The sequence below is a fragment of the Miscanthus floridulus genome, chromosome 10 (genome assembly GCF_019320115.1).
Source record: "Miscanthus floridulus cultivar M001 chromosome 10, ASM1932011v1, whole genome shotgun sequence".
Lineage (NCBI taxonomy): Eukaryota > Viridiplantae > Streptophyta > Magnoliopsida > Poales > Poaceae > Miscanthus > Miscanthus floridulus.
Genome location: NC_089589.1, coordinates 133,375,168 through 133,399,907, shown reverse-complemented (window position 1 = coordinate 133,399,907; position 24,740 = coordinate 133,375,168). Strand labels below are relative to the sequence as shown.

General features: G+C 47.0%; 1 protein-coding gene and 1 pseudogene across 1 annotated transcript; one reads left to right on the top strand and one right to left on the bottom strand.

The window, feature by feature from the left end:
- Positions 1-1,095: 1,095 nt before the first annotated feature.
- Positions 1,096-10,247, bottom strand: LOC136485761 (putative disease resistance protein RGA3). Its single transcript, XM_066482603.1, has 5 exons — positions 10,015-10,247; positions 8,773-9,866; positions 1,818-3,959; positions 1,553-1,739; positions 1,096-1,438 (listed from the first exon to the last, which is right to left on the bottom strand). Exons 2-3 carry the CDS (start codon positions 9,847-9,849, stop codon positions 1,854-1,856), a joined length of 3,183 nt encoding a protein of 1,060 aa, XP_066338700.1. The 5' UTR covers positions 9,850-9,866; positions 10,015-10,247; the 3' UTR covers positions 1,096-1,438; positions 1,553-1,739; positions 1,818-1,853.
- A 4,986-nt stretch (positions 10,248-15,233) lies between these two features.
- Positions 15,234-19,256, top strand: LOC136489696 (uncharacterized; annotated as a pseudogene).
- Positions 19,257-24,740: the final 5,484 nt, after the last annotated feature.

Here is a 24,740-nt window from a genome sequence, read left to right as displayed (position 1 = left end):
AATTTGGATTGAGCAAATTCAGGAGTCATCTACGCTCTCTCTCCCATCCTGGAGCATGGCCAAGGCAAGACGTGGGCACGCGGACCTGACAGCAACTTGACGCGGCCGTCGTCCTTAGCGTCTACGCCGGCCAGAACGCAAGCCCAAAGGCTGGCATCGCATCGCCTAAGAAGCCGTCGGCACAACCAAAAAGGACCAGTACACGAAGGCTTCGGCCCAGCGACCTCCGCGCGGGCGCGGAGGCTGCATCCTTTGCCACAACTCCGGAACAACTCCAGCCACGTCAAGAAGTGAAGGGGGCCAACTGATTTTATCCACAGCTACCGGCACAGCATGTTGGCAACGAAGGATTTGACCTCCGACGCAAACCGTAGCTAAGTAACTCGGCCACCCATCTAAACTCTTCTGCAAAAGTTGTACGTTACATTTACGTGGGACTCAAGCCCTTTACCTTCTGATCTCATAGTATAATTGTAACATGGCCACCGCAAGTGGCAGAGACCTACGCAGTCAGCAGGTTACAAGGGCACCTCCGACCTGTTACCAAAACGGAGGCCCAGCTCTCACGCCTCCAAACCCGGGAAAGAGAACGGTTTGTTAGATTGTGCTTGCAGGTTGTGGACGGTGGCCCTGGCGCCGTCTCCGCCCGGTCGACTCGCAGGCGTCTCCGGTTGGTACATATATATCAGGTTGGTAAGGTCCTCGTACAGATTGAGAGCCCAAGCGACAGAGGTGTTCTGGTGCAGGGCCCAAAAACCAACCGACGATGTTATACTTCGTCCTTCCTCTCTTCACAGACATATGGTATATGTATATATACGATGAACCTCTGTCCCGTGCTTCCAAAGAAGTATGAATGAACCATTATATTCCTCAGTCACAGCTTTGCAGACACAGTGAAGGCTCGTCCTGCCCATTTTCTCTGCCTCCCTCACAAAGCAGAGGGCCTTCATATATTGGTGCAGTGCAGACGACAGAAGCAGAGGACACATATGGTGTTGCCACGAGATTAGAGGAGAGGAAAACTCCATAATCGCCATTACATTGAGGAGGCTGAGTAAGATCGACCAACAATAATGTTTGGGATGCCTGATTTCATTATCATCAATCAGGTTAGAATACAATGTTCGTGCTGCATGTTCTGCTGCTTTCATCACCATACATTCGGTCCATTACAAGATCCACGACTTCAGGCCCATTACTTGTGCAAATATATATAGGTCCATTACTTCAAAAAATATATATGGAGTGTACAAATATACATGGTCAAGACTACAAGAGTGCAGGAGACGGTATCCGTAACCATGATTTGGCAGTATGTTGACAGTCTGCATGTGAACAGAGTATGTGTACTGCGTGCTGGAGACGTGCTTCTACCAAGCATATCTCAGTCCCACTTGCCAGTGCAAGCTAACGTCATGTGTCTGCCATAAGGATCCTGGATGCATGCAATACATTAGTTACACGGTCAGTGCATATTGACACTTGAAAATACGTAATAATTTGAGAGAAAAAATATAATTACAAATATAAGAGATGATAATACACATACTTTGGCCAGACTTGAACAGGGAAAAGGTGAACACAAGCACTGTGGTTTTTCTTTTGTTCCAAGACAATTGATTGTTAACAATTGTAGATGTCCTCTCGTCGGACTGGCAGGCTGTAGCAACACTTTGTTTAATCACCATATATTTTGATGCCCTGCTGTTCTATGTGTGGTCCAATGAAAGCTTTTCCTGCAACGAATCAGAGTACAAGCAATAATTAATAAATATGAAAACTCACTTCCGGCCTAGTGAAAGAATGCAATTTACCTGAACACACGCGCCATCTTCGAGGCAGCTACGCAGTTACCAGTCTTGGTCCCATTCGGAGCTACCTGGAGATGAGGAGGATCCGTTCCAATGTGGCTGCATCTCAAGGTTCTGCTTCTTGTTGCAATCCAACTCGAGATACCTTGGGTTTACAGCTTGCAGGTATTCTGGAAGCGTGTCCTTGGTGGAGTCCTCCAGTACGAGGCTGTCGAGTGCTGGTACACCTTCTAGAACCTCCAGCTTTGTGCAGCGAACGATCCTAATCTTCAGCAACCTGGAGAGGCCGCTGATCCTCTTCAGCTCAGGGCAGTCAAACACATCAAGATCCACAACTGAAGGGAAGTTCTCCACATGTGTCAGGTTGGAGAGCTCGTACAGGTTTAGTTCTCTAAGATTATGCCTCTTGCTGCTGGCGAGGCCCGGTGGAAGACAGCTCAGCTTGCAGTTACGTATTCGGAGTTCCTCCAGACAAGGCATGGCTATGGTAGTTTTCACATCCATATGCTCCTCACAGTCATTCCATTCCCACTCCTCCCACTTACGTAGCCCAATCAATTGCAGATTTCTCAGTTTCGGAAACGGTGCAGATGTACTACCATCGGAACCTCTAGCTGCCACGAAGGATGACGCTTGGAATTGGGGGCCAATACGCTTGATGGCTGGCGCATCTTTGATGACCAGCAATTCCAAACATGGGAGGCAGCACAGACCATCAGGGAGCTGGGTGCAGCAAGGCAGGTTGGCCAGCCTCAAATACCTTAGGCTCTTAAAGTCCTCCGACGCTGGAGCACACATCCAGTTTGGTAGCCGGCGACCAATGTATCCTCCTATCACACGTAGATTCTCTAGGCAGGTTGGAGGGCAGAGCTTTTCCAAGACTTCCTCGGTCACACTCTGTTGTTGCTGCTGCTCTGCCTCAGCACCACCAGTCCCTATAGTACGTCTACTTGCACTGTAGTTCAATTCTAGAGCCCCAAGGTAGCACTTGCTGCTAATCATGGCCTTTTCAGCCATCCGGCTGTCCTGCACCTTCTCTAGGCCATATAATGTAAGATCCCTAAGCTGGGAGAGAGGCTCCAACTCTTGCAAACTGCACCAGCTATTGCTTGCATCCATGTCCACGTGTACTGGGAAGCCATAAAGTGACCTCAGATTTGTTAACTCACCAAACCCCTTAGGAATGACACTAACATTTGATCCATCGATGTTAAAAGATCTTAGATGCACAAGTCTTATGATGCTGCCAGGAAGATAGCATAGCTTCTTACAGTTACCAAGTGAAATGTACAGTAGAAATTTCATCTTCTGGATATCATCTGGTAGCCAAGATATATCAGTATCCTCCAAGTGAAGGAATCTTAAGTGCTTCAACATAGATAGAGAGGGAACCAATCTATTAGAATCAGGAGACCATATGTACAGTACCCGCAGGCTAGAGAAACTACTCAGCGAGTCACCAGGAAGATGAAAGTTTACTCTAGAATTTATCATTAATGTCCTAAGTGACTCTCGCCTTTGCAAAATGCCCCAATCCAGTACTGATACGGTCTGTTCTATAGAGAGGCGACGGACATGCATACCACCACCACCACCACCAATACCAGTAGCAGCATGTTCTCTGCCAACCACCACTAGTGATTCTTCTCTTGCCATGTATTCAGCAAAGGTGCGGACCACATCATGCATGGTGCACATGTATCCAGTGAGAGAATATTCTTCTACAGGTTCTATAAGGTTCCTCTTTATTAACTCTCGGTAGTACTCAGTTGCCATCTCTTCGAACCCATACTCATGTGAAATAATACTACTACCATCCAAAGGTTGGATAAATCCTTCACTAATCCACATTCGAGTTACTACACCATGTATGAGTTCTTGACCTTTAGGGAATAGTGAGCAGTACAGAAAGCATTGCTTTATCTGGGGAGACAAGTCCTCGTAGCTCAAGTATAGTCGGTTATCGAGTTCTGGAGGCAGTCCGGTCAGTGACCAAGCTGGCTTGTTCAAAACAGATTTCCACTCATGCTCACTTGGGTATCTTGTGCTCAAGAGACCTCCAATCACTTTAATTGCAAGTGGTAAGCCATCACAATTTTCAAGAATTTCCATCCCAATAGTTTTCAGTTGATCAATTCCATCTACCTGCGAACATTTAATTTAAAGTTTCTTAATTATTTCGAACAACTATCAGGTTGCTTATGTACTTCTCTAAGCAAATAAGCTTCTTCTGTGAAACAATGAAGCCTAGGTTGGCCAACGTATTGGAAGTGTACCGTCCTTTATTCGAAAATAAGCACAAGACTATGCTTGGAAAGGGCCGATTTGAAATGGAATCCGCATGAATGGGCCCAAAATCCCATAAGACTAATATATGGAATCCGTGCATTGCAATTGGGCTTTAAATGTTCTCATTTGGGAAACAGGACTATACTACAGAAAGTTTTGAAGTGGCTTTCCTTGCAAAAAAAAAAGTTTTCTTGTGGCTACAGGAATCAGACTTTAAATGGTCTGTTTGCGTTTTAAATTTGTTGTGTGGCAGCTACGTGGTATTATTAGCTATAGGACGACTAGGATAGTCGAAAGTCGAAATCTGGGCATTATCTACTAGGACGCACTTGATGCATTAAAATATTCATTTATATGCAAACCTAGGGTCTTCGTTTTGGTTTATAAGAAATGGTAGACTGAGTAATTTAGTTGTAAATTTTGGACTACTTTACATTATGGTTTGTAATGGCATAGGTGGATAATTTAGACAAACATTATATTTAGAGGTTACTTATTGACGAAATCCAAACATAGAGATATGATAAGCCTCAGGATCAAGGGTTCCCGACCGAGAGATCCCACGACCGTCCCCTCCTGGATAGCTCGGGGGCTACACCCATCGGATACGCTCACGCACACCCTCTGGCTAAGGCATTGGGCCGAGCCCGAGCACGCCCGGCGCCTCTGCTTGGGACTTGGGGGCTCGCTCGAGCCCCAGGCTCCTGATCGAAGGGAGAATGGACCCGATCCTTAGCCCCTTCCCAGCCTTTGGTTCTAGCAAATGCCCGGGCTCGAGGCAAACCCCCTGAGCCACCAAGGCTCAGGGGCTTCCTGGCACTGCCCCGCGGGCATCGTGCGGTCAACCGCTCCTCCGAAAGGGTCACGCACTGGGCGTGATGCAAGAAGCCAAACTCCTCCGCTAGCCTCAGGGGCTCCAGGTCTTCCGGGCTCGCGCGTCAGCCCCCCATGCCGGCTGTGTTCGCCACCAAGAAGCCTCCAGAAGGTGCACCTGGTGAAGACCGGTCCAAGCCGACAGAGCCTGACATTCAGCGTGTCAGAATAGAGTAGCTGGACGATGCCTAGGGCTTCTTTGGCTCCACGACATCGCCACGGTCCACATGACGCCACAGCCAGACCCTCCTGGACTCCAGCGCATGTAGACCATAGGCTAAACTCTTTCAAACCATCATGTACCCAACCTACCTTGATATATAAGGGGAGGTCAGATCCTAAGAGGGAGAGGACGATTCCAGTGGACGATTCTAGAACACAATTCCAGACGATCCACAGACGGATCATTGGACTCCTCAGCAAACCAGTTCGTGCTCTACACCAAGAGCAAATCCACCTAGAGAGGGGCACTGAGAGCTCCATCCCCTTCCTCCGATCGTCTTCCTCCTCTTCGGCGAGGGGGGAAGGTTCCACCAGCGACGAGGCTTCCCTAGGATCAGCACCGAGCGATCCCCTACAAATCTCTCTCTCTTACACTCTGTTGTAACCCCTAGGTTTTGGGTGCTCTTGAGTATAAGGATCATTAGATGCCGGGCATAGGGACCCGGGAGCCCGAACCAGGATAAACCGTTGTGTCCCCTCTGTTGATTCTAGTGTTCTTGAGTCCATCCAAGACACAGGAGACATGTACTCTTACACTAATACAAACAACAATGCTTGCCGCGGTTCTGATCCCGTGACAGCTGGCGCTCTAGGTAGGGGAGCACGTCAAGTGTGATTCTAGTTCTATAGTGGCCGGAGCCACCCGCCTCATCGCCGGAGCAAGCGGCGCCGCCCCAGACAGTGGCGTCTGCTTCCCCGGTGAGTTCTCCGTCACGGCCAGCACCTTCGCTCCGGGCCAGGTCCTCAACTTCGGGAGCCTGGCCTACGTCGCTCAAGGAGGCTCCACACGCTGAAGTGTAATTTGACCATGGTTCTTCTATATGACCAGGACACTTAGATTCGCCAACATATTAAAAGTGTGCCATATTGTAAAGATTTGCGGTAGGGCACTCTTCAATGGTGGTCTTTGCTAAGGGACACTGCTCACTGTTGTCTTAGCTACAAAGTACTTTTCAATGCTGGTAAATGGTTCTTTGACAATGTAGCTCTTAAGATAATATTTCTAAGGACTACTGTGACATCCGACCCAGTTTGGAATTTGGCCCATAGTTGTGGGTGTGTTGGGCCGACGAGGACGTCGGTTCCTTTGAGGGGGGCTGTATGTGACATCCGACCCAGTTTGGAATTTGGCCCATAGTGGCCCATATGCAAGTTAATGAGATATTGTGGAGAGTTTAGTCCCACCTTGGTTGTTAAAGGTGGGATAGACCAACATATAAGGCTTCTAGAGTCCATCTCACCATCCCCGGGTTAATCCTTTTACGCGAAGCGAGGACGAAAGCATAACTGGGATGGTGGTAGGTGTGGTTCGCTCAGCGTGCAGAGTGGATCTGAGCCGTTTGGACTCTAGGGCATTACAAAAGGTATCGGAGCCGACCTTCACGGCCATGGGCGCGTGCGGGTCAGGTGTGCGGACATGGGGTTCATTGCGCGTGTAGGCCCCGCGGGGTGCACGACATGGCACATGTGCCGGCACTGGGCGCACGGTTGCATGTGCTAAGAGGGAACGTTCCTGGTCATCGTTTGCCCGGTTGTGGGTGTGTTGGGCCGATGAGGACGTCGGTTCCTTTGAGGGGGGTTGTATGTGACATCCGACCCAGTTTGGAATTTGGCCCATAGTGGCCCATATGCAAGTTAATGAGATATTGTGGAGAGTTTAGTCCCACCTTGGTTGTTAAAGGTGGGATAGACCAACATATAAGGCTTCTAGAGTCCATCTCACCATCCCCGGGTTAATCCTCTTACGCGAAGCCAGGACGAAAGCGTAAGTGGGATGGTGGTAGGTGTGGTTCGCTCAGCGTGCAGAGTGGATCTGAGCCGTTTGGACTCTGGGGCGTTACAACTACTTTGGAGAGAGAAGTTAAAAGTGACCAAAATGCACCTGACTATTATAATACACACATTTAATAGTTATCCAAAAATTCATAATTGCATATAAAGTTGGATGAAGACAAACTTTATATCAAAATTGTAGTGCTTAGTGAGATCTATAATTTTGTTGTTGACAAGTTTTGGATTGAAATCAAATTCCCAAATATTAAATTCAAAGTCAAAATATCTTAAGTCATTTAGAATGCTGAATATTCATTTTATTATTTTATATTTTTAAATTTGAAATTTAACATTTTTAAAACGATTGTTCCAATGTTTGAAGTAATTTGAAATTCTTAATTTTGGATTTCAAAATTTTAGAAGAGACTCTATATTACTTCTGATAAAAAATTATCATCTACAAAGTTTAGATCCTACTGATAACTACAAATTTTGTATATACCATATCAATATCTGAGATCATTTATATTTATAGATTTTGTCAACCAAAATAGTTTGAAACAAAGGAAGTTTTGGCAACCTAAATAGTTTGAAACAAAGAATTTGTCAATTACAAAGCTATAGATATTATTGAGCTCTACAATTTTGATTATATTTAAAGTTTATGTTCATACGACTTCATATGCAAAAGTTATGAATTTTTAGTGTCTCAAATATTTGTTTTAATTTCACATATTATGAGATTCAAAATTTTGGATTTTTTAAACAATCTCGCATGGAGACATATCCTATACCAAAGTTGAAGTGCTTGACAAGATTTAAACTTTATAGTTAAAATTTTTCCATTTGAGTTCAATTAGTATTCAAAATATTCAATATAAGATTAAGAAATGTTGATATAAAAAGATAGCATCTTATATAGTCACAAATAAGTGTGTGGTGTAGTAGTAGAGAGGTGCTAGTGCTGAACTGATTCTCCAAGTCCTATCTCCGTCAATGGTATTAACAGATACAGACATTCATTAATCGATTTATGAAGGCGGTCGTTTGCCCATCGTCGAAAATGGTTGATTAAGAATGATGATAGGCCGGAGGCTGATGTCATGCCTGCCTCCGTAAATGCAAATTGACCGCCTCTAAATATCATTACAGTAATAGTGAACATTTATAAACTGAAATAGGTTTGCTCTAAATATACTTATTTATTCTTTATAAACAAAATCTAATGATACTAAATTGATGTCATAATTGAAGTTAATATTTTCTGTAGATATTAAATATGATCACATTTCTAGTAGCTAGACTTCATAAAGAGCTAGCCATGCACTAAATTTTTGGATGGAGTGAGTAATTGCTAACTTGAGCCTAGAGTTTTGTTATTACCTGTATATTTTATTAGCCCTGGTTTAGTTCGCGAAAAGTTTTCCCAAAAAGTGCTACAGTACCCATCACATCGAATCTTGCGATACGTGCATGGAGCATTAAATATAGACGAAAAAAAACTAATTGCACAGTTTGGTTGGAAATTGCGAGACGAACGTTTTGAGCCTAATTAGTCTATGATTGAACACTAATTGTCAAATAAAAACGAAAATGCTACAATAGCCAAATTTCCAACTTTTCACGAACTAAACGAGGGCTTATTCTTCTCTTTCAATCATGTTTTACTGGTCTCCTTTTTCTACTCTCGTAAGCTGGTGTTCCTTGCACTAATGTTTAGATTTAACGGAACTATGATCCATACGCTTTCTATAAATTAAGTATATATCCTAGTTGTATAAAGTATGGATAGATGACTAACCTGGTCAGGCTGCAACTGTTTCTTGAGCAAAGACCAAGCATCATCATTCTCTAGAGGCCTGACACGGTGTTGGTGCAGGGGGGCTTGCATCTGTTGGGGTAGGTGTGCAGATCTTGTAGTGACAAGGACCCGGCTTCCAGGTAGTTTCTTGCTGGCATTCCTGACTGGGACACTAAGCACATGGTTCCAAGCCTCATGACTCCACACATCATCCATCACAAGCAGAAACTTGCCTGTGGATATGGTGTTGATGAGGGTCTTAGTCAGCGTGCTCTTGTCTTGCTTCCCACCATGGTCTCCGCCAGCATTTTCGATTGCTGTCCTCAGTAGCTCAACAACATCGAATTGCTGGGTGATGCTTAGGCATATCTTTGTTTTGAAGTGCTCTTGGATGGTTACATCATTGAAGATCTTTTGGGCGAGGGTGGTCTTACCCATGCCGCCTGCACCAATGATAGACACAACTTTGATGCTGTGATTATTATCATCATTTGTGGTTAGCACCTGAACGAGCTCCCTTGTATCCCTCTCTATCTGTTCTCCAACTATGGCTGACTCGTCGACATGTGAACTTGTCCTATAGCTGGATAACTCAGCAGCAGTTAGCTTCCTTGGCTCCGGGTTGGAACCGAGGCCAATATTGAACTTGTACTTGTCCGCCTCCTTGTGAATGCTTTCCAGCTTCTGGTTGAGCTCCTTGATGCGGCTGCCTATGTTGTGTGCGAACATAGGATTCCGCAGGCAGAAGAGCAATGGCTGGAAACAGCCGGGCGACTTATGCTCTACAGTACCACCACCATTGGACTCCCTCCGCTTGTCAGCCTCGAGCTGGCACAGGTCGAGGATGTCAGTGGCATCATACATGGCATTCTTTAGCTTTGTCGACCATCTTTGCACGCTCATGTCGGTGATGCGCCTCCTCTCGGCATCTTTGAGGAAGGCTTTGAGGCCTTTCATGTTCTCCTCCAGCTTGGTGATCTCGCTGGAGACGCCAAGCAGCATGGACACCTCTTCTTGTGCCATGTCCGCGATAAGCTTCTTCACGTAGGGTGCTAAGGCATCCAGGGCGGCTGCCATGGCTCAAGCCTATCTGCCTGCTAGTAGTAAGTCATACATATATAAGCACAGATTTGTCTCATAATCCCCAGAGAGCATAACTTGATATCAAAATTAACTATATAATGCTACTCGGTCGTCCATGGAGAAAACATCGCGGAAGGAAATTAACTATATAGTGCTCACCTCAACTTATTGCAGGACAGAATGTGGACCGAAAGAGAGTGCGGCAGAATCTGTGAGGCGATGATCCCAGCAGGAAGCGACTCCCCTTGTATAGGAAATGGAGTAGAGGAGTAGCAACTTGACTGACACAAGTCTGTATTAGTATATTTCTTGTTCATCGCCGTTAAAGACTTGGAATCACATGCATGCCCACTTAACTTTTGACTAATCTATTCACAAAAGAAAAAACTTTTCAGTAATCGCACTGGCCGAGCCCCGGCCGGAACAACCGCAAAATAATAAAGCTGGCCTACTGGGGTCATATGCATCCACGCGCAAGTAGTATTTGTCTTCATCCCGCGCTTAGCGTGTCGTGTCTCGTGTGGCCAGTGACCTGCTGCTATTTTTTCTACTTAGTGGCATGGCATCTCTCGATTTGCTACATACATGCATGTGAGCATATGGAATAAAAATAAACTTTACCTGCAGCATGAATTTTTTTATTCAATCTCCCACTCTCTCCTTCACTGTCGGTTCATTAGGCACTTACTCCTCTTTCGTCACTCGGTCCTGTCGTCCCCCACTATTTATCTCGCCTGTTCATCTCTCACTCGATAGACCTAGTATTTCAGTCTCATCCTTCTCACTTCGAGTCTGGAGTTGCAAAACATTTGTTAATGCCACACCACTCGTATCTTGGCTTAGCCTCGGAGCGAATTTACGTTACGGCAAAGCCCATTTTTGGTACAAGCTCTGTGCAACAAATTATACAAGGTATGTACACCGTTGCCAGCACGTCAGACTTGTATATATATAACTAGAAACAAACAACAAATAATGAGATTAGAACGATAAACTTGTTCCATGCGTACGTCGATGTACTACACTGTGTAATAATAATATAAGCTGCCAGTGCTTTTTGTGCATGGTGAACCGCTGTCCTACCGTCTTTCCACATGGTTGTAGATCTCAAGCTAGTAGCGAGTATGGTTGCGTGCTTAGAAAAAATATATTAGCTACTAGTGCTTGGAAACACGAGTCACATCATCATAATACATCTAGTTGCACGAAACAATGTTTGGTACACAGTCGACGTGAGTCGTCGAGTTGACGACTCAACTTTTCATACGTACTGACTTGTAACTTTTCGTACGTCTAAGCGGCACGTTAGATGAAGATTATGATGTTACACAGTTGTCGTAGTAGTCTCACAAGGCAGTGTACCTACATACATACACAGTCGGCTCAACTTCTGCCGTTGCTTCTAAAAACACTTTTAATTTGTAAATTATACTACCAAAACCAGATTTAGAATGGGTAGTGCGTCCTCGGCTGCCAATGTTAGAGGCTATCACTATCGCACAACCAAAATAATTGACGACCTTCAACCCAGGCAGCAGATGCCAAATTAGCTAGTCACGTCGCGTGAAACCACCCCTCCATCCAATAATGACCAGAGCTACTAATACTTGTTGGCCCCGAAATGGGTAGTTTTTTTTTTAATCCCACGAAATGGGTAGTGTCAGCCCTTTCTAGGAGCACGAGCAGACTAAATTTTTTGGCTGCCCAAGCCCACTCCTTTTATTTTTCCTATATCGTTGTCTGCTTTCTTTTTCTTTTAGAATTGACCATGTAATGTAACCCGAAATGGGGGCTGTCCTTTTTAAAGTTCCGAGCATCTTGAGTGCTGCCTTTGTTTAAAATAAGAAGAAGAAAATTACTCGCCGATCATGGCCTCGCAAGTCTACACCAAAATGCGCACCTAATTAACCAAGATGCTTTGCTCTGCCAAATGGACGTGTTAGAATATTGTTACTAATACATCTTCTTGATTGTGCGAGCCAACACTCACTCAATAATTAACATAGACAAAGACAAGCAAGCTGGGGTACATGGGTAGAGACCACATGATTTGCGCTGTCTTTTGCTCTAAAGCTAGTCATGGGCCAAGAAGAAGACCACGGCTAGTCACTGAACTACGCGCATTTCCAAAAACAAAAAAGAAAAGAGAGCACCCCGCCATAACACGCCAACCTGCCAGGCGCGCGTCCAGCCCACCGATGATGCCCTTGCCACAAGAATAAATTAATAGCGGCTCTCGCTGATAGGGGCTTTTGCATATGTATCACCCACGACTGGAGGAGTTGATGATGGATTAGTAGTAGTACTAGTTTACAGGCGGAGTGCGTGGCAAAACTGATTGGGCTTGCTTATCACTACCAATGATGCCAAGAGGTATACGTTGCGCACGAGACTTCTTTTTTCCTGTGTCGACCTGAGTCCAAAGCCACATAGAGCCCAAACGATAGGGTGCCTTGGCACTGCATCTGCTCTTGATCTGCTCTGCTTTTGTTTCTGATCTGATCTACATCCTCTTTGCTCTGTTCACATGAATCGAAGTATTGTTAAGTATACATATACGGTGCCCGCCTGGCTGGCCCTAAGAGCAGCGTGGCCGTCTGGGAGGCCAGCTGGACAGCGAAGAACCAGTCTGGCCGGTTGGATCAGGCGACCTGGACGATTTCCTCGATCAGCTCACGTCCCTGAAATTCTTCCCAAAAATCCGATGCTGGATCGCCTCCAAAAATTCCCAAACTCTGTTGACATGATTCTTAGGTGTATTAGATGATATCCCCAAAGAATCAAACCCCACAAACACTGGAAATGATGCAGATCTGAATATCCATCTAGGGAAGTGGAGTTTTCTCAAGAAATTCTCCCTAGGGTGAAAAATCATGCTCGTGATGAATCTGCCTGATTCACTTGGCAGTGTGTTCATCTGATATCCTTTCACGAATTAAACCCAACACAACAACCCCAAAGCCTCATGAACTCAAGATCGAGCAAAACGGTGAGTAGGGGGAAGAAAGAAGAGAAAAACCAAATACAAATCATCCACTACTGGAAAACTGGACTTTGCCGAGTGCTTTTTATTGGGGCACTCGGCAAAGCAATATTTTACCGAGTGCCGCACTCGGCAAAATAAAGCAATCGGCAAAGGTGGCTTTGCCGAGTGAGGCACTCGGTAAAGCCTGGCTCTCGGCAAAACTGGGCTTTGCCGAGTGCCGCGGCACTCGGCAAAGATCCCACTCGGCAAAAGGTGGCCGGCCGTGACGGCGGCCACCTGCCGTCAGATTTTGCCGAGTGCCTAACGGCTGGCACTCGGCAATTTTTTTTTATTTTTAAAAACTTATTTTGCCGAGTGCTAGCCCCAGGCACTCGGCAATTTTTTTTAAAACATATTTTGCCGAGTGTAAGCCTTGGGCACTCGACAATTTTTTTTAATTTTTTAAAACTTATTTTGCCGAGTGCCAGCGCCAGGCACTCGGCAAATTTTTTTTTTGAAAATCAACTTTGCCGAGTGCCCCCTGGGCCGGCACTCGGCAATGCTCGAGATTTTCATGTCGAGGTACTTGTCGAGCATCTCGAGGTACCTCGACATGTCGAGCATTTTATATAATTTAAAATCACATTTTTGGCAAGTACCTCGACATGTTACGTCAACGAGATGCTCGAGATTTCATGTGAGTTCCTGCATACGGCCTAAACATACCCTAAATATCATGAGTATCAATTTTTGGATGACCAAAGTCCATTATTCCATGTACCTGCAGTTCAAATTTGAAATATCCCGAAAAATTCGACGAAACAAAATAAACTAATGAAATATATAAAAAAAGTCAAAATTGCCCCAAATTTTAAAATAGAGTTTGAAATACTGTCACAAGGTCCCAGAAAAAAATTTGGGCCCAAAAACAAAAAAAAATTGCCGAGTGCCATGGGGGGCACTCAGCAAAGTGGGCTTTGCCGAGTGCCGGCCCAGGGGGCACTCGGCAAAGTTGATTTTCAAAAAAAATTGCCCTAAAAGGCCACCGGCCCAACCCCGCGCGGCCCAACCCTCACGCCCCTAGCCACGCCCGCTCCCCCGCGCCCACCCCAGCCGCCGCCACGCCCACCCCCGCCGCTGCCGCGCCCTCGCCGGCGAAACCCGCCCTCGCGCCCGCATGCGCCCGCACCCTCTGCCCGCCTCGCCCGTGATCGCGCCCACCGCGCCCACCCCCGTTGCCGGCCGCGCCCCACCCCGGCAGCTCCCCGCGGCCCGGCCCCCCTCGCCTCGGCCGCCCAGAGGTGGCTGGCTGGTGCCGGCCGGCCATTTCTGGCAGCGGCGGCCGAGTCCCGGGCGTCCCTTCCCTGGCCACACCACCCATAGGAGCAGGGGAGGAGGGAGAGAAGGGAAGGGGAGAAGAGGAGGAAGAGAAGAGGAGGAAGAAGGAAGAAGGGAGGGAGGAGAGGCGAAGGGAGGAGGAAGAAGGAGAAGGGAGGTGGAGAGGAGAAGGGAGGAGGAAGAAGGGAGGAGGAGCCCCGACTGCTGTCCATGCCTCGTTAGCTGCGGTGCTGTGCCCTCGGCGCCCCGCTCCCGACTCCGCCCACCATCGACGAGCACACTAGGTTCGCCCTTCCCTTTCTATTCAAATCATGCAATGGATGTCGGCCATCGAGCCCTTGTTAGTAGTAATAGTTGTTGTATGTGGTTTTCGGCCATCGAGCCATTGTTTGTGGATGTTGGCCTTCGTGCCGATCTTTTTTGCAGGTTTTTGAAACCTCCCCGTGCAGGGGAGGTTCTGCCGAAATTTTCAATTGTCACTAATGTATTGCCTTTTTATGCAGGAGGAGGCCCCGGCGGAGGGACCTCGGTGACCCCGATTGTCTTCGTCAGCATTGCGGGTCTGCCTGCACCGCGTCGCGGCACTACTGCACCAACTCGCCACAGCCCCGCTAGCCTGACCTCACCGACACCCTAGGTATAACCCCTCTATCCGTATCATGGTCTTAGGTCACTGATCCTAGTTAGGCGTCTCCCGTCTGAAAGAGATACGGTCGGAGTTATGCAGGTCTTTGCATATCTGCGAGCGTTTCTGTTTCAGATTGTCCACATTTTTTGGACAGCCCACGGATGCGTAGATGGGTTAGTTTCCATGGTCTGCTCTGGTCCGAGACGGTGTTTCGGCATCACCCCCTGTTGTTCTCCGGATACACACTCTCCCTTGCAGGACGTGTATCGGGAGAACAACGGGGAGGTGTTGTCGAAATTCCATCTCGGATAGGAGCGGAGCATGGAAACTAACCTCATCTACGGATCTGCGGGTGGGATTAGGACCTATCCTCACCTATTAGAGAGTAGGGACACCGCGTAGATGCAATTGATGGTGACTCATATGTGCTGATACATCTGTTAAAGGATGGAGGACCGTGAGTGGATGTACACGCTCCAGAGAGACGAGCATGATTACGACTTGCTGTTTATAGTCAAGGTCGAAGAATTCTTACAGCATGCATTTGGCGTGAGTGCTAGAGGCCATTCTCTAGTGGTTTGTCCATGTAGCGGTTGTGACAACAGAAGAAGGAAAGATAGGTTAACCATGGGTAAACATATTGTGAAGTTTGGATTTACTCCGGGCTACCACCGGTGGATCCACCATGGTGAAGCTGATCGTATCAGGGAGGAGGTGGTGAGACCATGGCTCGAGGCTTTTGATGATGATGCCGGGGTAGCAGACATGCTGGATGACACACACCAAGCTCAGTTCGCTGAAGGACGTGACAAGGAGGAGATGGAGGCTGCCGTAGATGCCTTCTACCTGATGTTGGACTCGGCACAGAGACCCCTTCATGATCATACTAATGTTTATCAGTTGGATGCCATTGGTCGCGTAATGGGGTTGAAGGCCGAGTTAAACCTAAGTCGAGAAGGCTTCGACAAGATGGTGGCCGTGTGGAGCGATATGCTACCGAAGACACACATTATGCCGAAGAACTTGTACGAGTCAGAGAAGCTCCTTCTTGCACTTAAGATGCCATATGACAAGATACATGTGTGTCTGAAGGGGTGCAACCTATTTAGGAAAGAACACGCGGATGCAAAGTACTGCCCGAAGTGTAAATCCTCCAAGTACGTGGAGGTAGACTCAGGCGATGGCCAGAAGAGGTAGCTTAAGATCGCCATGAGAGTCCTACGACACCTTCCGTTCCTACCGAGGCTCCAACGGCTATTCATGACCGAGGAATCCGTGAAATAGATGACATGGCACAAAAACGGCACATGGTACAATCCTAAGAAGATGGTACATCCATTCGATGCTGATGCATGGAAGTACTTCAATTCGCGGCATCCTCTCAAAGCAGAGGAGGCTCGTAATGTACGTGTCGCGCTGGCAACAGATGGGTTCAATCCATATGGCATGATGGCTGCACCATACACATGTTGGCCCGTGTTCGTCATCCCCCTGAATCTCCCCCCCGGCGTCTCCTTTCAACGGCATACCGTGTTCCTGTCGTTGATAACCCCTGGACACCCGGGGAGTAATATGGGTGTCTTCATGGAGCCTGTGATAGATGAGTTGATCGATGCTTTGGTTAAAGGGGTGTGGACATACGACCGAGCTACGAAGACTAGCTTCAAAATGCACATCTAGTACCACTACTCCCTGCACGACTTCCTAGCGTACGGGTTAATGTGCGCCTGGTGTGTTCAGGGGAAGTTCCCATGCCCAATATGCAAGGAAGCTGTGAGGTTCATATGGTTGAAGAAGGGTGGCAAGTATTCGTCATTCGACAAACATCGTCAATTCCTCCCTCTTGACCATCCATTCAGAGAAGACGTCAAGAGCTTTACGAAAGGTGTCAAAGTGACGGACCCTAGACCGTGCTTGAGGACTGGGGCGGAGGTTCGTGCTCAGATAGATGCTCTCGTGCCCAACGAAGATGGTGGTTTCGTGGGATATGGTGAGCAACATATGTGGACTCATAAGTCCGACTTGACGAGGCTCCCCTATTTCGATGACCTCCTACTGCCCCATAACATTGATGTCATGCACACTGAAAAGAATATCACCGAGGCACTTTGGGCAACGCTCATGGACACTAACAAGTCTAAGGACAACCCTAAGGCTAGAGTGGACCTGGCGACGTTGTGCGAAAGGCCAAACCTAGAGATGCGTCCTCCTGCAACAGAAAAGCAGTGGAGAAGGCCTAGGGCCCCCTATGTCTTGAAAATTGATCAAAGGAGGGAAGTACTTCGATGGATCAAGAATTTAACGTACCCTGATGGGTATGCAGCGAATCTGAGCAGTGGAGTGAAATTAGAGACTCTGCGAGTCAACGGGATGAAGAGTCATGACTACCACATATGGATTGAGCGGATACTTCCGTCGATGGTTTGAGGCTATGTCCCTGAGCATGTCTGGCTAGTGCTGGCAAAGTTGAGCTACTTCTTTCGCCAGCTTTGTGCCAAGGAGCTATCTTCGACCGTCATTATAGAATTGGAAACTATGGCACCTGAGTTGGTCTGTGAGCTTGAGAAGATCTTTCCTCCCGGCTTCTTCTTACCGATGCAGCATCTGATTGTGTACCTCCCGACCGAGGCACGGTTGGGGGGCCTGTGCAGGCCCGTTGGTGCTATCTAATCGAGCGATGTCTAAAGACTCTTCGCAAGAAATGTACAAATAAAGCCAGAATTGAGGCTTCCTTTGCAGAGGCAAGCATTCGAGAGGAGGTTTCAAACTTCACGACATCCTACTACAAGCCGAACCTTCCTAGCAAGCATAATCCACCCCCTCGTTACAATGCTGGCGAAGTTGAATCGACCCTCAGCCTTTTCAAATGCCAACTAGGCAGCGCAAGTGGATCGACCTCCAAGAGATTGGATCCAAAAGAGTGGCGCAGAATCACGCTATATGTGTTCACCAACTTTGTCGAGGTTGCGCCATTCATTAAGTAAGTTCTCAATGAAATTGTTTCAATACGATGTCACTATTCTGTATCGAACCCCATTGATTCTCTTTGGTACAGGGAATTTGTTCATCAAGAGTGGCATCAATCTAAGGGATCCTACCTCGCATGAACATGATACCCTTCTTTCAGAGGGTGCGGGAGCTGGGAGGCCTGATTTCATTTCTTGGTTCAAACAAAAGGTTGTACGTTCGTTGATATTCCTTAGTAGCTCGTATGTTCCAATAGTATAACGATGTATCATGCTTGAGCTTGCAGGCGCAAACCAATGCGTCCATGAGTGACGAGTTGAGACAGGTTGCTAACGGCTTCAAGTTAAGGGTGAAGTCATATACCGGTTATGACATGAACAGATATCGCTTCCACACGTCAAGACATGAGCAGACTCGGCCCGGTCGGAAAACCACCAACAGCCAAGTTTTTACGCCGGGCACTAATGGCATCGAATACTATGGAATAATTGAGGAGAAATATGAACTTGAATATGAGGGCCGGGTACCTCTTACTCCTGTCATATTCAAGTGCCACTGGTTTGATCCTGGACGAATGAGACGGACCCCTCATCTTGGGCTAGTCGAGATTAGGCATGATTCCGTCTATAAAGGAAAAGATGTCTATATTGTGGCTCAATAGGCCGTGCAGGTGTATCATACGCCATACGTGTGCCAAGACAAAGACCATCTTAAGGGTTGGTCTATTGTGCACCAGGTATCTTCGCACGGTAAACTACCTGTTCCAAACGATGAAGATTACACCTTTGACACAAACACATATGATGGAGAGTTCTATCAAGCAGATGGGCTACAAGGGAGCTTTGAGATAGTCTTACCCGGTGTGACGACTGCCATGGAAGTAGACAATGCAATGGTTGATGACGAGGACCCTAGAGATGTAGTGCTAAATCCGAAGGACATTCAAATGCTTGAGCGATTCCATTTAGGCAAAGACAATGAAGAAGACACAGAACCTTCGGATAGTGTTGCCCATTTGGACAATTTTGATAGTGATGATGAGATCTATGACCCCAATCATGAAGATTATTCCTAAACCATGTAATACTATGTTTTTTATTATATTTTGTTATGTTTATTCATTTTGAACTATTTGAATTGTATGTACTAACGCTTGTTGTTCATTCTTTGTACATTGCAGGTGACAGAACAAAGATGGTGGGCAACCGTTCACCGAGGCAGGTGCTCTCGGTGTACCAGAGGCTACGCCCTCCTGATGTAGGCGAGGGGACATCTTCGCCCCCAGCGGCGAGAGCAGGCCCGAGTCGCCCTAGCACGGGGAGGGGGAGGGGGACGGGGAGGGGCCGGGGTCACCCCAGGAGGGACCCACCTCCTCCCCCGGCTCTTGACCAGCCGGAGGACCCATCTCCTACCCCGAAGGACCACATGGCGGCCACGGGCACGACCACAGACACTCCGTCGGGGGACGAGGGGACTCAGCAGACAGAGGACAGTTCTGCTTAGTCGGCTCCCTACCTGCGAGGTCCCACAAGCCTTCCTCTGGTTCCGCTTCCTGACCGACGCCCACTGGTTCGTCCTATGGGAAGAAGGTAAGTAACTATAGATGTTATCACTAGTACTTCATATGATACGTTGAAAATCAAAAGAGAAACTGATAATTTTTTGTAATCACTTATGCAGGGGCTGGCTAGTTCTGTCGGGTGCTCTTGACCCCCCACGCACCCCCGTTACCGTCCTAGGATGTCTGTGTAGGAAACACTTCCCCAGCCTTGTGGACTTGAAAGAGGGGAGGTGGGAGCCGGCCTGGTCGTGGGACAGGTACAAGCTCGGCTCGGATGACGAGCAGGACAACAAGCAGGAGTAGGTTTTGGCGGACTTTTGGGTAAGTGTCTCACAACATAGCTCAATACATTTCTTCCATTGCTTAAGTCTTTTATTGAAATAATGAACGGATACATCGTGTTTGTATGCAGATGTACTTCAAGGCCGAAGAAGGTAGAGAGACCCTGGCAGATCAGACGGCACACAAAGCCTGTAAGAAGTACGTCGACGACATGATTCACGAGGCGCGACTCTAGGCCCACGTCGACTACTACAGGTCCATCAAGAAAGAGCCCCTCAACAAAACCGACGCAAGAAAGTTGGCGCTGACCAAGGAGCAGTACCTTCAGGTAGGTGAATAATATTGATTTGTTTTGAGATTTAGTAGGTCCAGAATTGATCTTCTTATATGTCAAACACTTGATGATGTGTAGGTGCCGGCCTCGTGGTGCATGTCGCATAGATCGGCATGGTCGAGGATCATGGACAGGTACCTTGACCCGGCGTACATCGTAAAGCACGAGCAAGGCAAGCAGAAGCGGGCACTGAGGACCGCTCCAACTCACCACCAAGGCAGCCACAACCTCCCCGCATTCAAGCGGGCACTTGTACGAGATGTCATTTATCTATTCTAATGCTCAATTTTGCCTGATTTCTAATCATCTTGCCATCTTTCTTGCAGGAGGTGGCACACCCGGACATGCCGGTGTCGGAGTTTGGGGCATGGGCTGTGTCCCACATGGGCCCGGTGAAATCCGGTGTTGTCTTCAACCCGGATGCCCCTGCCCAGGCTTACTCTGACTTGAGCGTCCACGCTAAGGTCAGAGACTACACGGAGGCGGTTAGGGCGCTCCATGGCTTAGATCACAATCTGAGCACTGAGCCCCTTGAGACAGAGGTGATCGTGAGGCTGGGGCAAGGCAGGAAGCACGAGCGGTTGTGGATTGCTGACGGTGCCGACTCCTCGAGCTCTGCACCCTCTCTCTCCGACGTGAGGGCACAGAGCACGGCCAGAAGCCTTCCCATACGTGCACGGCCTACTCCAACACTATCGCGGGTCGATGAACTTTAGGTAATTCCGGTTTCACTCGTCGTACATTGAACGTTACACACATTGATCAGATTTGCAATATTGAAACATGTGATTGAAACACTGTAGGCCGAGCTGGCAGAGACAAGGGAGATGCAAGCGCACTTGACCGCAGAGCTGGAGGCCACGAAGAAGCAGATGGCGGACATGTATCAGATCATGCAAACCATTGGGCAAGCATCGGGTGTCCAAGTGCAGTTGCCAGCTCCAGCTCTGGTTCGACACTTCACTCATGTGAGTATGAAAGTTTAATGCGTTCGTGTCATTGGGATTGTCGGCCTTCGTGCCGTTGTGATTTTCGGCCTTCGTGCCGTTGGGATTGTCGGCCTTTGTGCCATTGTGATTGTCGGCCTTCGTGTCGTTGTTTCTTACAGGTTGGAAACCTCCCCGTGCAGGGGAGGTGCTGCCGAAATTTTCAATTTTGAGTCTAACACATGCAATCTCTTCTCTTTTGTGCAGCCTCCGTCGGTGGGTTCAAACAATCCCGCTACCGTGTCACTGGCGGCTGATCGCGTCAACCATTCGCCACAATCCGGTCCTTCACCGTAGTTCGGGGGGCCACACCTGCAGTCTCTGTTGCCGCAGTAGGGATGTTTAACTTTGTGATGTTGAACTTGTAATAATAAACTTATGATGTTGAACTTTGGTGCATTTGTGATGGATTTTCGATGGATTTATTAAATATGCGTGTGCTTGTGATATATAATGCATGTTGGTGATATAGATGTGATGATTGATGTATATATATATTATATATATATAGTCTGTTACAATGGAATGTAAAAATAATTTTTTTTGCAATTCTCGGGGTCTTTGCCGAGTGCCATGGGCAAGGCACTCGACAAAGATTTTTCAAAAAAAAAATTCAGAAATTCTTTGCCGAGTGCCTAAACAGGGGCACTCGGCAAAGAAATTATTTAAAAAAATAAAAAAAACTTTGCCGAGTGCCTGGACAGGGACACTCGGCAAAGTAATTTAAAAAAAACTTTGCTGAGTGCCTGGGCAGGGGCACTCGGCAAAGTACTTTTTAAAAAAAAAAACTTTGCCGAGTGCCTGGGCTGGGGCACTCGGCAAAGTAATTTTTTAAAAAAATATTTTTTTTTTTGCCGAGTGCTAGGTCGGGCACTCGGCAAAATAACCGTTAACGGCCACGACGCAACGGCCGAAAATATTTTGCCGAGTGCCGCCCCAAGCACTCGGCAAATTTTTTTTATTTTGCCGAGTGCCCCGATAAAAAGCACTCGGCAAAGACCCTTTGCCGAGAAAAAAATTGTCGTGTGCTACACTCGGCAAAGCCTTTGCCGAGTGCAAAGGGCTCTTTGCCGAGTGTAAAAACACTCGGCAAAGCCGCGGCCTCCAGTAGTGATCTTAGATCAAAGGCTCAGGTCTCAGAGAGCATGATTGCTTTATTTCCATGATCTACCAAGTCTGGTTGTCTTACAAAGGATAACTTACAGAAAACTTAAACATAGACATAGTATTAACCTCCCGCATAGTGGATCTCAACAGCAGTAGAACTCAACTAAATGCTAGGAAAACCTAGAAATGAGGGCTGGAGATATGGGAAAAAATTGGGTGCAGACCCGTGCACCCAACCTCCGTGTAGACCCAACTTGGATCGATGCCACGTGTCCCAAAAGCCCATCACACGGTCAGGGGTGGTTGGCAAATGTGGCAGAACCGCCCGAAAGAGCACACTTACGGAGGCGCTCGTCTTCCATTAGACACTAGGCACCCCGAAAGTGAGCTGCATCAAGCAGTTCCATCGGGCACACCCCAAGGGAGAACCCGAATAATCCACATTTTTCATCCAGAATCCAATAATGAGAATGAGTTTATAATACTTAGTTCATTTCATACAACAAGAGTTCTAGGAAATAAATTGTTATAATACCAGGTTCAGAGTGCGAAAATTAAACAGCAGAATCAAAATAACATCGAGCGATAAGATACAAGGATCCGTTTGTGCCCACCAGAAGAATCGTCCACTCAAAAACCTTCCTCAAACTACACCTGCAACAGGGGTAAATAAACCCTAAGTACACAATGTACTCGCAAGACTTACCTGACTAGTGGGAATAATTTCCCGAATCAAAAGGATATGATAGGCTTTATGGTTTGCTGGGTTTCCTTTTTGCGAAAAGCATTACTAATAGTGAATCCTTAAGTTTGTATTTTTATTAGCAGTCATGATTAGTTCATTAGCTAACCATTCTATGTAAGCACCTGTTCTACTTTCAAGCATAAGTTGAGCAATCAGATCCATTCATCATCCTTCATCATTGAGTTCTTACTACGGTGCTAGATCATAGCCATGTCGTACCGCATCATGCGGCGATTCGCGAACCAATATATCCCAGCTGGGTACCCCAAAACACACACCCCGCTTGTACCCCAGGCACAAGCAAGACCAACCTACCACTCTCCTATCACGGGGTCCAGGTCCCCATCGAAACTTGGACTCCAAGCCCTCGCTCCTGAGTCCCGGACTCAGTGCAGTGCTTAGGCCTCCATCATCCCTGCCTGTAATCAGTCAGTCTGAAAAGAGCCGGAACCCATGACAAGAAAGTGACAAGTCTTCCCGCTCCCATAAGCAAGTATGTGCTCAGGATAATAAGTCTATGACCTGACTACCATCCACAGCAACAGATGATCCTTAACCGACACGGACAGGGAAAATAGTGTAACCAAGCTATGCCCTGTTGGCCGCGGGACACAACCTATTACACCCACCAATACCCGTACCATATCCCTACCCGGTTTCCATTTTCTTTTCACCATTTTATTATGAGAGCAGTAATAATAATGACCTACCATGAGTAACGGCAGGTTACTCACGCTACCGAAAAACCTAAGCATTGCAGCTACTCGACCTAAGCTAGTAAGACTCATAGGTAGGTATATCTATGCATGTAGTTTCAACAATAAGCTTGTAACGTAAATGCACATCACATATATATCCAGTGATTATTCAAAATAAGGGTTATGCGCAGGGGCTTGCCTTGGGAAGGCAGATTGTCAGCTATGTCAGTCGCCAGAGGCTCTGAGGCTTCCTCCTGTATGAGGACCTTCTCCTCGTACTCCTCAATCACCTCATCGTATTCCTGCTCTCCGGCGGTCACAAAATCCACCAACGCGTTCCCTATATGCATGCAATACTGATGTAACACTTAACTTTTTTGCAACAGCAGCTCTTAAATTAAGAATATATTAACTAAGCTGCTAAGCTAACTCTAATGACTAGGGTGCTAAGCTACCCCTCTTTTTCATTAAATAGGTATGAAACTTTCAAGTATTATCTTAGCAACAAAAATGCATTTCTTACTTTGTTTACGATTTCATATATACTAAAACAAGGAGTACTTAGCTACCATATTTGTCAACCTATTCTGTGGCTACAAAAATTACAGTGAGCACATAATAATATAATGAACCTACTATAAAAATTTCATGGCAAAAGCTATTACCAATTTGCCACTAAAATTCCTACAATTATTAATCTAAATAACATTAAACACTTTCAAATGATTTAATAGACCTTAGCATCAACACAGACATGTATAAACTAACCATACTATTAGATAGACAACATTTTTAGGAACTCATCAAAATTTATTTCATAATTTTTGGACACTTATATGAATTGATATTAATTATCAAAGATCAGCCTAGAAATAAAATGATACAACTATTTCTAATTTCTTAGGAAAAAGAAAAGGCAAACTCGGCCTTGTGGTCCAATGAGACGCGGCTCACGTGCGGGGGAGCCCGCGTGCGCTGACGCATTTGCACAAAAGTCCCCGCGCTTAAATGAAATCGAGCGGCCACGATGCGCGCTATTCACGCAATCAACAATCATGCACTAATGACCCTATAATAATTCACCTTCGCATTGGGGAGGTCCCTGGCGCCCCTGCGCTCATCGGCGTGGTGGGCATGGGCATTGGATGGCCACACTAGCCACCTAAGGTTCTCACCGGTCCAGCTAGCGGGCTGACCTCCATCTACGGTCCTAGCGCCTACGCTAATCAGGGCTACGGGAGCAGCGGAGCTCTCAGAAGCGGTGGCCATGGTGA

Bases quoted from the DNA above. Each gene is read 5' to 3' on its own strand.
- LOC136485761 (XM_066482603.1), bottom strand. From the start codon at position 9,849: ATGGCAGCCGCCCTGGATGCCTTAGCACCCTACGTGAAGAAGCTTATC. The intron at 3,960-8,772 runs GTTAGTCATCTA...AAATGTTCGCAG, and splicing joins AACAGTTGCAGCCTGACCAG to GTAGATGGAATTGATCAACT.